This window comes from Rutidosis leptorrhynchoides, chromosome 10 (genome assembly GCF_046630445.1).
Source record: "Rutidosis leptorrhynchoides isolate AG116_Rl617_1_P2 chromosome 10, CSIRO_AGI_Rlap_v1, whole genome shotgun sequence".
Classification (NCBI taxonomy): domain Eukaryota; kingdom Viridiplantae; phylum Streptophyta; class Magnoliopsida; order Asterales; family Asteraceae; genus Rutidosis; species Rutidosis leptorrhynchoides.
In genome coordinates, this window is record NC_092342.1 from 94628493 (window position 1) to 94643806 (window position 15314).

Sequence of the window (15314 nt, forward strand, 5' to 3'; positions counted from 1 at the left end):
TTATGTGAGAGCCATTGTTCTCATCTCCCCCTCAAACTGGGATGCATCAGATTTTGAAAAATACAATACTCCCCTAGGCAAGTGCATCACTCTCCCTAGGCACTTGCCAGGATCCTAAATGGAAAGGAAATCAACCATGCCAATTTTACCAACCAGATTTTTAAATGTACGTTCATCTAGGGCCTTGGTCAGTAAGTCAGCTAGTTGACTTTTGGTGGGTACAAAGTACAATTCAACATTGCCTTTCTCAACATGATCCTTAATAAAATGATAGCGAATGTCAATGTGTTTGGTTCGAGAGTGGTGAACCGGATTGCTAGTGATAGCAATGGCACTCTAAGAGTCGTAGTAAATCGAGATTTTGTGGAATTTGAATCCATAGTCAAGTAGTTGGGACTGCATCCACAGCACTTGGGAGCAACAGCTTGCAGCTGCAATGTACTCAGACTCAGCTGTGGAAAGAGAGATGCAGTTTTGCTTGCGGGAGGACCAGCTGACTAATTTGCGACCTAGGAATTGGAGACCACCAGAGGTGCTTTTCCGGTTTACTTGGTCACCACCATGATCAGCATTGGTGAATGCCGTAAAGTTGAATCCAGTCCCGAAGGGATACCAGATTCCGAGATTGGGCGTGCCTTTGAGATAGCTAAATGTTCTCATTATGGTCTTATAGTGAGAGTACCTAGGGTTGGCTTCAAATAGGGCACAAAGACATACAGCAAACATGATGTCGAGTTTACTAGCAGTGAGATACATCAATGAGCCAATTAGGCTCCTATAGAGCGTTTGATCGAAAGGTTAACCATCCAGATTAGCATGTAATGAAATGTTGATTGACATTGGAGTGGGGCTGATTTTCATCTCAGGAAAGTTAAACTTTTTGAACATATCAGAAATGTATTTTGATTGACCGATGAAAATCCCCTTCGAAAGTTGTTTAACTTCTAATCCTAAAAAGAAATGGAGTTCTTCTAGCATGCTCATTTCGAACTTGTTTTTCATGAGTTCAGAAAACTCATAGCAGAGAGCGGGGGAAGTGGAACCGAAGATGATGTCATCAACATAGACTTGAATTAACAAGATGTGTTCTTTCTGTTTTCTGATGAATAGAGTTGTGTCTATGGTTCCACGTGAGAAACCGTTCTTGAGAAGAAATGCGGTCAGGTTTCATACCCACGCCCTGGGCGCCTGTTTTAGACCATAAAGAGCCTTGGAAAGGAGATACACGTGATTGGGGCGTTTGGAGTCTACAAAACCTTCAGGTTGACTGACATAGACCTCTTCTTGAAGAATGCCATTCAGAAAAGCAGTTTTTACGTCCATTTGATAAACTGTAAATCGCTTGTGAGCGGCATATGATAGAAATAGACGGATGGCTTCTAATCGAGCTACAGGAGCAAATGTTTCGTCGTAGTCAATTCCTTCTTGTTGTCTTTATCCTTTTGCTACAAGACGTACTTTGTTGCGAATGATGATGCCATGAGGATCCTTCTTATTTTTGAAGATCCACTTGGTATCAATAATGGTTTTTCCAGATGGACGAGGAACAAGTTCCCATACTTTAAGCCGATCAAATTGATGAATTTCTTCTTGCATGGAAATTGACCAGTCGGGATCTTGGAGGGCCTCATAAGCGGTTTTAGGTTCGATCGTGCTCAGAAAGGCAGCGAAGAGACATTCATTGTTGGAAGCCTTACGAGTGCGGGCACGAGCATCTGGATCACCAATGATTTGATGAATTGGATGATCCACAGTCCATTTCATGGTATGAGGAAGAGGTGAAGTAGATCTATCATCAAGAGAGGTGTCGATATACGAAGAGGATGAGGATCCAGTAGGTTCAGTGTTGTCAGTAGGGTAGGTGGCATTTTCTTCCACAGTGGAACAAGGGTATCTGCATTTTGATCAGTGGGAAGTACGGGAGGAGTTGAAGCATCTAAGATTCTAGTATCTATTGCATTTAAAGGAGAATCTTCACTAGATTCGAGAGGAGGCGATTCAACAGCAGGAAGATGAGAGTTGGAAATGGGAGCGTTGTTTAAGGAAGACACTCCAGTGTCAAGGTCATCCAGAAGAAGAAATTCAGATGAATTACTTTCATCGGATGGTGATTCGCCCATGACCGCAGGAGTAGAGGAATCGACTGTGAATGATTCGGGGGGAGCAGGTTCAGAGGGTACCGTGGGGTTTGACGTCATTAGAGAGATGATGGGTTCAAACAACACATCTAGATCATCAGAGGTGGCAATTGGAACATGTCGAGTGAGGATCAGAATTGATACCAGGGCGAGAGCCGTTATGTCCAAGTGCCATTCCAGACATCTCGTCAAACTTGACATTGGTGCTTTCTTTAATGATCCGAGTTCGACGATTGTAAACACGATAAGCCACACGATCTTGAGAGTAGCCAATAAATATTGCTTCATCACCGCGAACATCAAACTTTCTAAGGTTGTCCTCGTCATTTAGAACATAGCACACACATCCAAATATGCGAAAGTACTTCACATTGAGTCAACGATTAAAAAGAAGTTCATATGGAGTTTTGTCGAACCGACAGTTAATGATGGACCGATTTTGGGTGAAGCACGCAGTGTTAACAGCTTCAGCCCAGAGGGACGGGGGTAATTTGGAATAAACAAGCATTGTTCTAGCGGCTTCAACAAGAGTACGATTTCTTCTTTCAACAACGCCATTTTGTTGTGGAGTGCGAGCGGCAGAGGTTTGATGGGTGATGCCTGCCTGGTCAAGAAATGAATTAAGAATCGAGTTTTGAAATTCCGTGCCATTATCAGTTATGAGGATTCGAACCAGTTTATTGATGGAGAGTTGGATTCTTTTTTGGAATTCATTGATGATTTTGGGAGTTTCAGGCTTGCTTTTCAGAAATCTGACCCATGTGTACCGAGAATAGTCATCAACTATCACCAGAATGTATTTTCGACCGCCTAGACTGGAAACACGCATTGGTCAACAAAGATCCATATGTAGCATATGTAATGGACTGGTGGTGTTGAATTTGGTTTTGGATTTGTGGAAGGATTTATGAATCTTTCCCATAGCACAGGAAGGGCAAACATGTGAGGAATCAAATGAGAAGAGTGGAACACCGTCAACGAGATTATTGGAGACTAGTTTGTTGAGGTTCTGAGAGTGAAGGTGTGACATTCGATGATGCCACATCCATGAGGTTTCAGAGGAAGCTTTGGAAACCAGGCAAAGTGGTTGTAGATCTGAAGACATGTTTTTCATGGCAAGAGAATAAAGAGTGGATTCACGTTTTCCTTCGAGTAAATTGTCTCCCTCCATGGTTTGAACACAGCACATCGACCTTTCAAAGATCACGCAGAGATCACTGTCACAGAATTGACTTACACTGAAAAAACAGCATCCAAGGCCTCGAACATAGGACACGCTCTTGATGGTAACACCGTTGAACACATAGTCTCCATACCCTTCGATGGTTGCAATTTCATCATTTCCAAAGTGAACTGTACCTAGGAACTTGTTGACATAGTTTGTCAACATGGATTTATCACCAGTCATGTGTCTGGAACAACCAGAATCCAGATACCAAACACATACTGGGATAACCTGCAAAACAGAGTTAAGCACATGTTTTAGGGACCCCAGTTATCTTGGGTTCCTTATACACAGACACATTCAGAGAATTTAGAGCATTAGGTTCATCAGATGAAACATTCAACAAGGTCTGAACATTCATTACAACACACGAATCATGATTTTGGTGACCAAAATACAGACGTCTTTTACATCTATTACAATTTAATGACCCGGACTGAGAAGCAAGACTTGAGGATGCTTGGACTGTTTCAGTCTTGGGTTTCCATGCTTCCAAAATGCTTTGTTTTGGTTTAGGTCCTGTGAAATTTAAAACACCAAATTTAGACTCAGTTTGAAAACGATTGATGTTTTTAAGTAATGACTGTTTAGCCCTTTGTGCTCTTTTGCGACGGTTTCACTTTTGAGTCTTAGTTAATCCATCAGACACCCGCTTTGCAGCATAGTTGAGATTTGGTAGTTGCGGATGTCTGATGGATTCGGCGTTGTGTTTCAATGGTCTACCACTGTTGCTCTGGATGGAGTTAGAGTGGTTGATATTTTGGTGAACGTGAGGGCTGCTTGAGCCACCCCTCCTGTCTGGAATAGGCGGTGCAAGGTGGTTATGGAATTTTCTGGCTGAGATGTCATACACACCATGTTCTTGGATTATTCTTCGAACAGGGTTGTTTGGCTTTCTCATCAAGGTTGCGGAATGTGGTGGTTTGGGATCAGCACCCCTTTTAGTGACAATCATCTCTAAACGAGAGCCATGATTAGGGTTTTTATGATTGTTACAGCTGGAATGACAGGTTTCCTTGAGTTCACTACAGTAGTGTAAGGAACACCTTGGTGATGTGGGGGAAGAACTCGTTGAGAATATGTGGGTACCCATGGTACAAATTTCTCTTGCGTTGATTTTGATTCCTTTTGTTGTGAATAGTCTTGTGTTAATGTTGGACCAAAATTATTTTCGGCTTTTTCAAAATCAAGATTCATTAAAACTTTTACTTGCAAATCGATGTTGTCTTTTTCAATAAGAGCAACATGTTTCTTATAGCGTTTAGTTCATGTTTTAAGTCAACGATTTCTTCCCTGAGAGAATTAGTAAGGGCATTTAAGGGTTCTTTAAGGTGGCAGGGTGGCTGTTCCTGAGGGGCTTTGGACTTTGAAATCATTTCACAGAAAGTAGTCCACTCACTTGAGCAAGTTGATCATTTGTGGACACATGGAGTGAGATTTGGTGTTGCATGGCTTTTATGATCATCAGAAATTTTCGTTCATTGTCAAAAGAATTCATTTTATTTTCGAAAAGTTCCTTTTCTAAACTGATGATGTATTTTTCTAAGACCAGGGTTGGTAAGTAGACAACACGTTTTTGACCTTCCGAACTTTCACTCTCATTAAACAAATCAGGTAAACTTTCATATGAAAATGAGTTTTTCTTTTTCAAATAAAGGGCGTTAGTTTTATCATAGATTAGAGCAATTTCTCATTTCATTTTAGTTGATCTTTTAGCCAGTGCTTCCTCAACCTCACTGTTGGATGCAAATGTGAGTCGTGTAGGTAGGCCAATCATCAAGTATCTACTATCATACAGACAGGGCTCAGCTTTGGCCATGTTGGTCAAGGTGAGAGGATTTTCAAAGCCTAATCCTTTGTTCTCACGGAAGGAGTCCTTTGGTCGATTCATAAACAGGGTTTGATTCGAGATATGTCCAGCTAAAACAACCTTAGATTGTTCGGTCCTGTAGAGCTTCTCTTCAAATTGACCTAGATGAGTTTGAAGCTCTAGATTATGTGTAACAAGTTTAGAACATTCAGAGGTTTTCTTAGTAAGGTCGAAAAGGGGTTCTCTTATCTTTTCTTTTAAGGAATCTAGAAGAGTTTTCTTAGAGGCAGTGGGTTTCTTAATTTCTTTCTCAGCATTGTCTACTTTCTCACTAAGAACTTCATTTCTTAACCTAAAGTCTGTCATTTCTATCCGTAACGGTCTCACACTAGATTCTAGCTCCTTTAATTGTGTTACTTTTTCCGCTAGATCCTTCTGAAGGGTTAGGTATGCATTGTTTGACACTTTGATTTTCAATTCAGCTTTTAACCTATGGTTCTCATTTTGTAGTCCACTCACTTGACTAGCCAGAGATCTAAGGTCCTTACTCATTTTAGCAAAGTTGTCAACATACATATCAGGCAATCCAGGGAGCATTTTATCATGTTTATTAGATGCAGGTTCATCTCTAGTGGACACATTAGGTTGGACAGGTGGGTCATTAGGTTTCTTAGAGGGTGCATCTAGTACATCAGTAACATATTCAGAGTTGTTATTTACAGAGTTATAATATTCATGTATTATGTCGGTGTAAAGTTGTACCTCTTCCTAATCATCGGAAGAAACATTGTCAGGAGCACGATTCATGTTGGTGAGTTTCACTACATTAGCTCGTTCGGGCTCCTGTTCACTGTCTGACCAGTTTAGCCAAACATCATCTGAGGCTTTGAGGACCTTCCCCTTTTCGGCATCTTAGGAGAGCAACATCTTTTTCTTGTAGTACTCGGCATCCTTTTGTTTGGGTAGTTTGCATTCTCGTGCAAAGTGACCTATTTTACCACAGTTGAAACAAACATTATTGGGGTCCTTGTTATCAGGAGCCTGTTATTGAGTGGTTGAGGTTTCGGGTTTTTTGTAGTATGAAGAGCTGGATGAGGTTCGATTGTTGTTGTTTTTTCTAAAACCTCCAGATGATCTCCTGAGATTCAGTTGCTTGCTGAACATTGCGGCAGCCTTGACAAGATCTCGATATTCTTCATCAACATCAGAGTATGTGTCCTCATCAGAGGAAATGGTTTGTTTTGCTTTGAGTGAGTTGGAGCGGTTGGAAGGGGTTTTGGTGGAGCTTTTGTTAACGAACAGAGCCATTGGATCACTGGTTTCAACGAGGTTGGATTTAGGGTATTGGGCGGCTAGAACATCAGGTTGATGATTCATTAGTTTCCCTACAACTTCATGGATGTTGTACTTCTTGGTGTTTTTGGAGGCACGGAAGTTGTTTCCGTATGGTGTCCAGGTGGCATTTAGTTTCTTCAGAAATTTCATGTTCAGCTCTTGATTTTCCTTTTTCACTCCAACCTTTTTTAGCTCATTAATGACTTCACAGAAACATTTGTAGCAGTCCTTTAGAGGTTCATCAGGTTTTTGAAAGTAGTCCTCATACATTGCGAGAGCTATGTCAAGTCTTGTCTGATCAGATTGGATGTATCCTTCCTGTTGATGGGTCATTTCATCTAGAAGTTCTTTTTCAGATTTCAGAGAGCTGACGGATTTGTACATGTCATGAGGAAGAGCTTGTACGATAATGGACCTGGAATCAATATCGGCTTGAGCTGTCTTGGCTTCTTCACCCTGGAGTTCATAGGGTTTTAGAACCGCACCGGTGTCAGGATGAAGTGAGATATTAGGTCCATTGAGAAATGATTCCCAGAGGTATTTGGTTTGTTCTCCCTTTCCATCGATGAAGTTGTCAAATCTTCCTTTCCATTTGTCAAACAATCCCTCGAACAGCATGGGAGGACGAGTATCCGAGCCCACGATCAAAGCATCACGGTTTGCAATAGCCATCTTAACTAACAGTGTAGACTGAGTGGTGCAAAAGAGAAGAGGTTTTGAGAGTGGGAAATCAAGAAAATTGGATAGTGAAATTAGGGTTTTGGTGTAAAACCACTTTTAAGAACAGGGTGGTTTTTGAACAAAGCCAAATTTCAAGTTAGAATGTGTTTTAGAGCAGCAACAAAATAGTTATGAAGGAAAGTCTTAGAGCAGATATTAGAGCAAGCACCTAGATTTCGAGCAGACAAGATAACAGAGCACTAGCCTGAAATGTGTAGTGACCCGAACTTTTCCATGTTTATATATATATATTAAATGAAATTGTTATTTACATGATTAAGTATTTCCAACATATTAAGCAATCAAACTTGTTAAGACTTAATTAATTGAAATAGGTTTCATATAGACAATTGACCACCCAAGTTGACCGGTGATTCACGAACGTTAAAACTTGTAAAAACTATATGATAACATATGTATGGTTATATATATAGTTAACATGATATTATGATAAGTAAAAATATTATTAAGTATATTAATAATAAACTACATATGTAAAAACAAGACTACTAACTTAATGATTTTGAAACGAGACATATATGTAACGATTATCGTTGTAACGATATTTAATGTATATATATCATATTAAGAGATATTCGTACATCATAATATCATGATAATATAATAATTTAAAATCTCATTTGATATTATAAACATTGGTTTAACAACATTTAACAAGATCGTTAACCTAAAGGTTTCAAAACAACACTTACATGTAACGACTAACGATGACTTAACGACTCAGTTAAAATGTATATACATGTAGTGTTTTAATATATATTCATACACTTTTGAAAGACTTCAAGACACTTATCAAAATACTTCTACTTAACAAAAATTCTTACAATTACATCCTTGTTCAGTTTCATCAACAATTCTACTCGTATGCACCCGTATTCGTACTCGTACAATACACAGCTTTTAGATGAATGTAATATTGGTATATACACTCCAATGATCAGCTCTTAGCAGCCCATGTGAGTCACCTAACACATGTGGGAACCATCATTTAGCAACTAGCATGAAATATCTCATAAAATTACAAAAATATGAGTAATCATTCATGACTTATTTACATGAAAACAAAATTACATATCCTTTATATCTAATCCATATAACAACGACCAAAAACACCTACAAACACTTTCATTCTTCAATTTTCTTCATCTAATTGATCTCTCTCAAGTTCTATCTTCAAGTTCTAAGTGTTCTTCATAAATTCTACAAGTTCTAGTTTCATAAAATCAAGAATACTTCCAAGTTTGCTAGCTTACTTCCAATCTTGTAGAGTGATCATCCAACCTCAAGAAATCTTTCTTATTTACAGTAAGATATCTTTCTAATACAAGGTAATACTCATATTCAAACTTTGATTCAATTTCTATAACTATAACAATCTTATTTCGAGTGAAAATCTTACTTGAACTGTTTTCGTGTCATGATTCTGCTTCAAGAACTTTCAAGCCATCCAAGGATCCTTTGAAGCTAGATCCATTTTTTTAATTTCCAGTAGCTTTATCCAGAAACCTTGAGGTAGTAATGATGTTCATAACATCATTCGATTCATACATATAAAGCAATCTTATTCGAAGGTTTAAACTTGTAATCACTAGAACATAGTTTAGTTAATTCTAAACTTGTTCGCAAACAAAAGTTAATCCTTCTAACTTGACTTTTAAAATCAACTAAACACATATTCTATATCTATATGATATGCTAACTTAATGATTTAAAACCTGGAAACACGAAAAACACCGTAAAACCAGATTTACGCCATCGTAGTAACACTGCGGGCTGTTTTGGGTTAGTTAATTAAAAACTATGATAAACTTTGATTTAAAAGTTGTTCTTCTGGGAAAATTATTTTTCTTATGAACATGAAACTATATCCAAAAATCATGGTTAAACTCAAAGTGAAAGTATGTTTTCTAAAATGGTCATCTAGACGTCGTTCTTTCGACTGAAATGACTACCTTTACAAAATGACTTGTAACTTATATTTCTGACAATAAACCTATACTTTTTATGTTTAGATTTATAAAATAGAGTTCAATATGAAACCATAGCAATTTGATTCACTCAAAACGGATTTAAAATGAAGAAGTTATGGGTAAAACAAGATTGGATAATTTTTCTTGTTGTAGCAACGTGAAAATTGGTAACAAATCTATATTAATCATATCCTAGCTAACTTATATTGTATTATACATTTATTCTAATATATTATGTAATTTTGGGATACCATAGACACGTATGCAAATGTTTTGACATATCATATCGACCCATGTGTATATATTATTTGGAACAACCATAGACACTCTATATGCAGTAATGTGGGAGTTAGCTATACAGGGTTGAGGTTGATTCCAAAAATATATATACTTTGAGTTGTGATCTAGCCTGAGACGTGTATACACTGGGTCGTGGATTGATTCAAGATAATATATATCAATTTTTTCTGTACATCTAACGTTGGACAACTAGTTGTAGGTTACTAACGAGGACAGCTGACTTAATAAACTTAAAACATCAAAATGTATTAAAAGTGTTGTAAATATATTTTGAATATACTTTGATATATATGTACATATTTGTTATAGGTTCGTGAATCGACCAGTGGCCAAGTCTTACTTCCCGACGAAGTAAAAATCTGTGAAAGTGAGTTATAGTCCCACTTTTAAAATCTAATATTTTTAGGATGAGAATACATGCAGGTTTTATAAATGATTTACAAAATAGACACAAGTACGTGAAACTACATTCTATGTTTGAATTATCGAAATCGAATATGCCCCTTTTTATTAAGTCCGGTACTCTAAGAATTAGGGAACAGACACCCTAATTGACGCGAATCCTAAAGATAGATCTATTGGGCCTAACAAACCCCATCCAAAGTACCAGATGCTTTAGTACTTCAAAATTTATATCATATCCGAAGGGTGTCCCGGAATGATGGGGATATTCTTATATATATGCATCTTGTTAATGTCGGTTACCAGGTGTTCACCATATGAATGATTTTTATCTCTATGTATGGGATGTATATTGAAATATGAAATCTTGTGGTCTATTGTTACGATTTGATAAATATAGGTTAAACCTATAACTCACCAACATTTTTGTTAACGTTTAAAGCATGTTTATTCTCAGGTGAATATTAAGAGCTTCCGCTGTTGCATACTAAAATAAGGACAAGATTTGGAGTCCATGTTTGTATGATATTATGTAAAAACTGCATTCAAGAAACATATGTCGATGTAATATATTTCTATTGTAAACCATTATGTAATGGTCGTGTGTAAATAGTATATTTTAGATTATCATTATTTGATACTCTACGTAATGCTTTTGAAACCTTTATTGATAAAATAAAGGTTATGGTTGTTTTAAAAATGAATGCAGTCTTTGAAAAATGTCTCATATAGAGGTCAAAACCTCGCAACGAAATCAATTAATATGGAATGTTTATAATCAATATGAACGGGACATTTCAGTTGGTATCCGAGCGTTGGTCTTAGAGAACCAGAATTTTGCATTAGTGTATCTTATCGAGTTTGTTAGGATGCATTAGTAAGTCTGGACTTCGACCGTGTTTACTTGAAAAATGATTGCTTAACAAATTTTGTTGGAAACTATATATTTTTAACATGTGAATATTATGTGATATATTAATCTCTTAACGCGTTTGATATTATGTGATAGATGTCTACCTCTAGAACAAGTCCCATTGACTCACCTAATAATAATGAAGAGTCAAATGTAAATTGGAATGATTCGTGGACTGATTCACAAGTTCCCGAAGAGGAACCAGAAGAAGAGTCAGAACCGGAAGAAGAATCGGAACCGAAAGAAGAAATAGAACCAGTGGGGGAAATAATAAAACGGTTAAGTAGAAGAAAATCCTCAACCAACTGACCAAAGTTAATTATGGTCAATGGTGTTTCCGCCAAGGAAGCAAAGTATTGGAAGGATTACCAATTCTCCGATGAATCGGATCCCGACAAGGATTCCGATGATGTTATAGAAATTACCCCAACACAATTTAATAAGGCAAAAGAGAACAATAAGGGAAAGGGCATAAAAATAGAGAAATATGATTCCAAACCCGATGAACTTTATATGTATCGTCAACACCCGTATTTCTTAAGTTGTGACAATAACCCGGGAACCTCTAAACCACCAGGTTTTTCTAAACCAATGTGGAAAACGACGGCTCATATTAGGGGAACATCATATATCCCTAGAAACTTGGCAAAACGAACCAAAACCAAAGAAGAAGAAACGAGCGAGTCGGAATAAGATAGTTGTATTCGTGTGGTGTAATATATGTAATATAGTGTGCTTATGCTTTATGATATATGTAAAAATTGCTTGTATTAATAAGTATTTTTTTGTTATGAATCTAACTCTTGTCTATTTTACAGTATAAAAACACAAAATGGATAGACAACCCAATATTTTAAGAGACCTACCCGGAGACATGATTGATGAAATCTTGTCTAGAGTCGGTCAGAATTCCTCGGAACAACTATTTAAGGCGAGATCAGTTTGTAAGACATTCGAAGAACGTTCCAAGAATGCCTTGATTTATAAAAGGCTTTCGTTCGAAAGATGGGGGATATCACATTGGGAAATCCATAAGTTACGATGTGTTTACTTTAATGCATATATTGCGGGGAACCCAAATGCTATTTTACGCAACGGGTTAAGAAATTATTTTGACTCAATATATCCGAATATAGGACTTCGTGATTTAGAAAAAGTGGCTAACATGCAACATAAAGAAGCATGTTATGCTTACGGGTTAGTAATGTTCGCTTCTCACCAAAGTGAGAACAAGAACATCGGGCTACAACTATTAAACAAAACGTTCCCACAAGTGACGGAATCGGTAATTGGAGTAAGAAATGAGGTTTTTAGGTTATTACGAGACTGTTGGTCATTACGTAACCTTCATCCTTTTGACGACGTTACAACACATTGTCTTACTATCGGTTACAATGGTTATGTTCCATAAAACCAAGGATGGGAAGTGGTATTAGTAAAACCAGAATGCATGACTTGTTTCTGGACGTATGAATTACGTGTCTTTATTGCCTTTGCTAAACGCCTTATTTATTAACTAGAATTATCTTCGCAACTACTTTGTATCAAAGTTTTATGTGCTATATTGTAACATCCCGCGTTTTTCCGTTAAATTTATTTTTAACACCGTCTTTTTTTTTAATAATAATCTTTCGTATTTAAATTCGTAGTTTCCGTTGACTAACGTTCATAATAATTCCGTCATTTAATTATAACATCTCTCGTTAACTTGCGTTTTAAAAATATTCGTTTGGTTAATTCCCGCACCCGCTCTGAAACTTGAGGGACTAGTTCCGCCACTTGACCAAAGAGGTGGCTAGTAGTTGACTAGTCAACCACTCACCACCTCCACCCCTCATTCATCCATTTCTTCTTCTTTCTTTCTTTCTTTTTTTCTCTCAAGAACACAAACATAAATCATCATCTAAATTCGGATCGGGAAGCAAACTTCAAAACAAATTACATATTTGGAATCCTCTCTTCATCCTCTACAATTTGATACCAACTTCATCTCGTTTGGGTAACATTTCTAAAACTCTAGATTTCTCTAAATTCGTGTTTTTGATTTGAAATGGTGTTAGTTAGTGTCTATGGCTCGTGTCTAGCATGAATATATGATTTACTTGCTCGATTTGTTGTTTTGAGTAACTAGTTGAACATTTGAAATGGGTTGCTTAATCCTTGATTTTGGATGAGTTAATGTTGTTAGATTGTTAAAGTGCATGTTTTAATTGTGTTACTAGTATCATTAGCCACATTTGGATGTGTAGGTTGATTAAGAAAACTTCAAAAACCCGATTAATGATTTTGTGATGTTTGACTAGGGTTTGATAGTTCTTGACATGAACTTTTGATGTTTCGAATGCCATGAAATGTTATTAGTAAGTGTTTAGTTGTAATGTATGCTTCATTACCTTCAAAACGGCATATCGTATGTGTAAATTGGATTCCCGAATCATAAAATACGTTTTACGAACTTGAAACTTTGAAAATTAACCTTTCTTGATCAATTGACGAGTTTTCGGTTATTGTAATTGATGTTTTTGCTTGTGAAAGGTAGTTAATTGTATTCCTTGTCAAAAGAGCTTTCCAACGATATAAGATGCGAGTTCTAAGTGTTTGCGGTTTGTGTTTTATGCATAAAAAGGTTTTGGGTTGAGACTTAGAAAACTGAAACTGGCCAGGTATCAGCTCGCGTGTAATGCCGCGGCGCGGCCAGCTTTGTCGCGGCGCGGCATATGCCGTGGTCAGATTCTGACCTACTTTGTCAAATTTCGAAAAATGTTTGCTATGCTACGCACCTCCGATTAACATGTAACTTGGCCAACATGCTCATATATGATTTCTAAGATTAGAAAAATAGTTCGGGACCCGACCCGAACGTGTTGACTTTTTCGTTGACTTTGACCAAGTTTGACTTTTAGTCAAACTTAACCAAACTTTTATACAATCGTTCTAACATGCTTTTATACTTGTTTCTTGTATGAAACTTGACAACGTGATTCACATGCTATACTTAATTGAGTCGTAACGAGCCATAGGACTAATTGAACACATTTCACCCGACCTTGTGTCGTAACCGGTTAATTGACACAACTTACTTGTTTAGGTCAAGGCTAAGCAACTTTCATGCATACGTTACTTTGTGAAGTACTTTTATACTCGTGCACTCGAGGTGAGATCATAGTCCCACCTTTTCAACAACTTTTTATACTTTTAAATTGTGGGCTGAGAAACATATACTTTGTTACATTTTGTACTACTTACTTTTATACTTTGAACACAAGAACAAGGAAAACAAACATTCTACAGCGAGTTTAGAACGAAAATCCTCAATTCGATTATCATTAGTTACACTTGCCGGGTGTAAGCGAGAACTTATGTTATATGGCCATATGGGTTGACAACCCTCATCCTTGACGGTTCGCTACCGTCTACGGATGAAATATATTTTCGAGAATCAGTGTTTGTTCTAGCACTAAGTGATGGGGTATACAATGGAAGGAATGTTAAGCTTTGATAATTGGGTGCTCGCGAACCAACTTTTGGAATGCAACTTTTGGATGATCAATTTATGGAAATACTAAATCTTGTGGTTCAAAATATAACGTTTACTAATACACCTATGATTTCACCAACGTTTTTCGTTGACAGTTTTCTATATGTTTCTCAGGTTCATACATGGCTATTTGATACATGCTTCCGCGTACATTCATACTTGCTTGGGGTCAAGCATACATGCATACACTCTGATTTCTTGCTTGGAGTCAAGCATACATACATGCATACGCTAGTGATAGCACCTTTGGATTCAAACATATTGTTTACATACTTACGCTATTTATAGCAACTGTGATTTTAAACTAATTATGTCGCAAGATATTTCATTCGTACTTTACTACTTTTGTAAACTTAAACTTGTTGTCGATCCGTTTGGTGAACTAAACTTTGCAAGTCATGCACGTTTCAAATGAATGCGACATAATTTTGGTCAAACGAGTCTCATATAGGGACTACGACCACGCAACGGGACCTAAGTTAACGGCGCCGTCAATAACGGTTTTGGTCGGGTCGTTACAGATGGTATCAGAGCGTTGGTTGTAGGGAACTAGGACGTGCATTAGTGTGTCTAACAGAGTCGTTAGGACGCATTAGTGAGTCTAGACTACAACCGGATAGTTAGCATTTGCATTCTGGCATACATTTGCTATAGATAGCACTTACTTGACTACTTGTGCATTATACTTGAATCATTCTTAGGCAAACTTTTTAATGGTACCCAACCTTCATCATACGAACTCGTATTCCGCCACTTTTTGGTAACACACGTAAATTCATGATTCATACACGTATGGATGACGACGAATTCATTAGTCACACTTGTTCGGGAACTCTGTCTCCCGGATTGTTATTTGCCACCGTTTCAACTTACTATCGGTTTCCCACTGGTGTTTCTTACTATCTACTTTTTAGTGTTACTACCATCACTACTCTAGGTGAG

The 15314-nt window shown here is 37.3% G+C and overlaps 1 protein-coding gene across 1 annotated transcript; it reads right to left on the reverse strand.

Moving 5' to 3' along the window:
* On the reverse strand, positions 1 to 1764 carry LOC139870466 (secreted RxLR effector protein 161-like). Its single transcript, XM_071858268.1, has 3 exons — positions 1607 to 1764; positions 412 to 775; positions 1 to 114 (listed from the first exon to the last, which is right to left on the reverse strand). The coding sequence occupies exons 1-3, from the start codon at positions 1762 to 1764 to the stop codon at positions 1 to 3; spliced, it is 636 nt and encodes a 211-aa protein (XP_071714369.1).
* Positions 1765 to 15314: the final 13550 nt, after the last annotated feature.

Excerpts from the sequence above, each read along its gene's own strand:
- LOC139870466 (XM_071858268.1), bottom strand. The coding sequence starts at position 1,764 with ATGAAATGGACTGTGGATCATCCAATTCATCAAATCATTGGTGATCCA. Across the intron at positions 776-1,606 it reads GCCCTCCAAGATCCCGACTG|GAGCCTAATTGGCTCATTGA; the intron begins GTCAATTTCCAT and ends AACGCTCTATAG. Across the intron at positions 115-411 it reads CTGCAAGCTGTTGCTCCCAA|GATCCTGGCAAGTGCCTAGG; the intron begins GTGCTGTGGATG and ends CTTTCCATTTAG.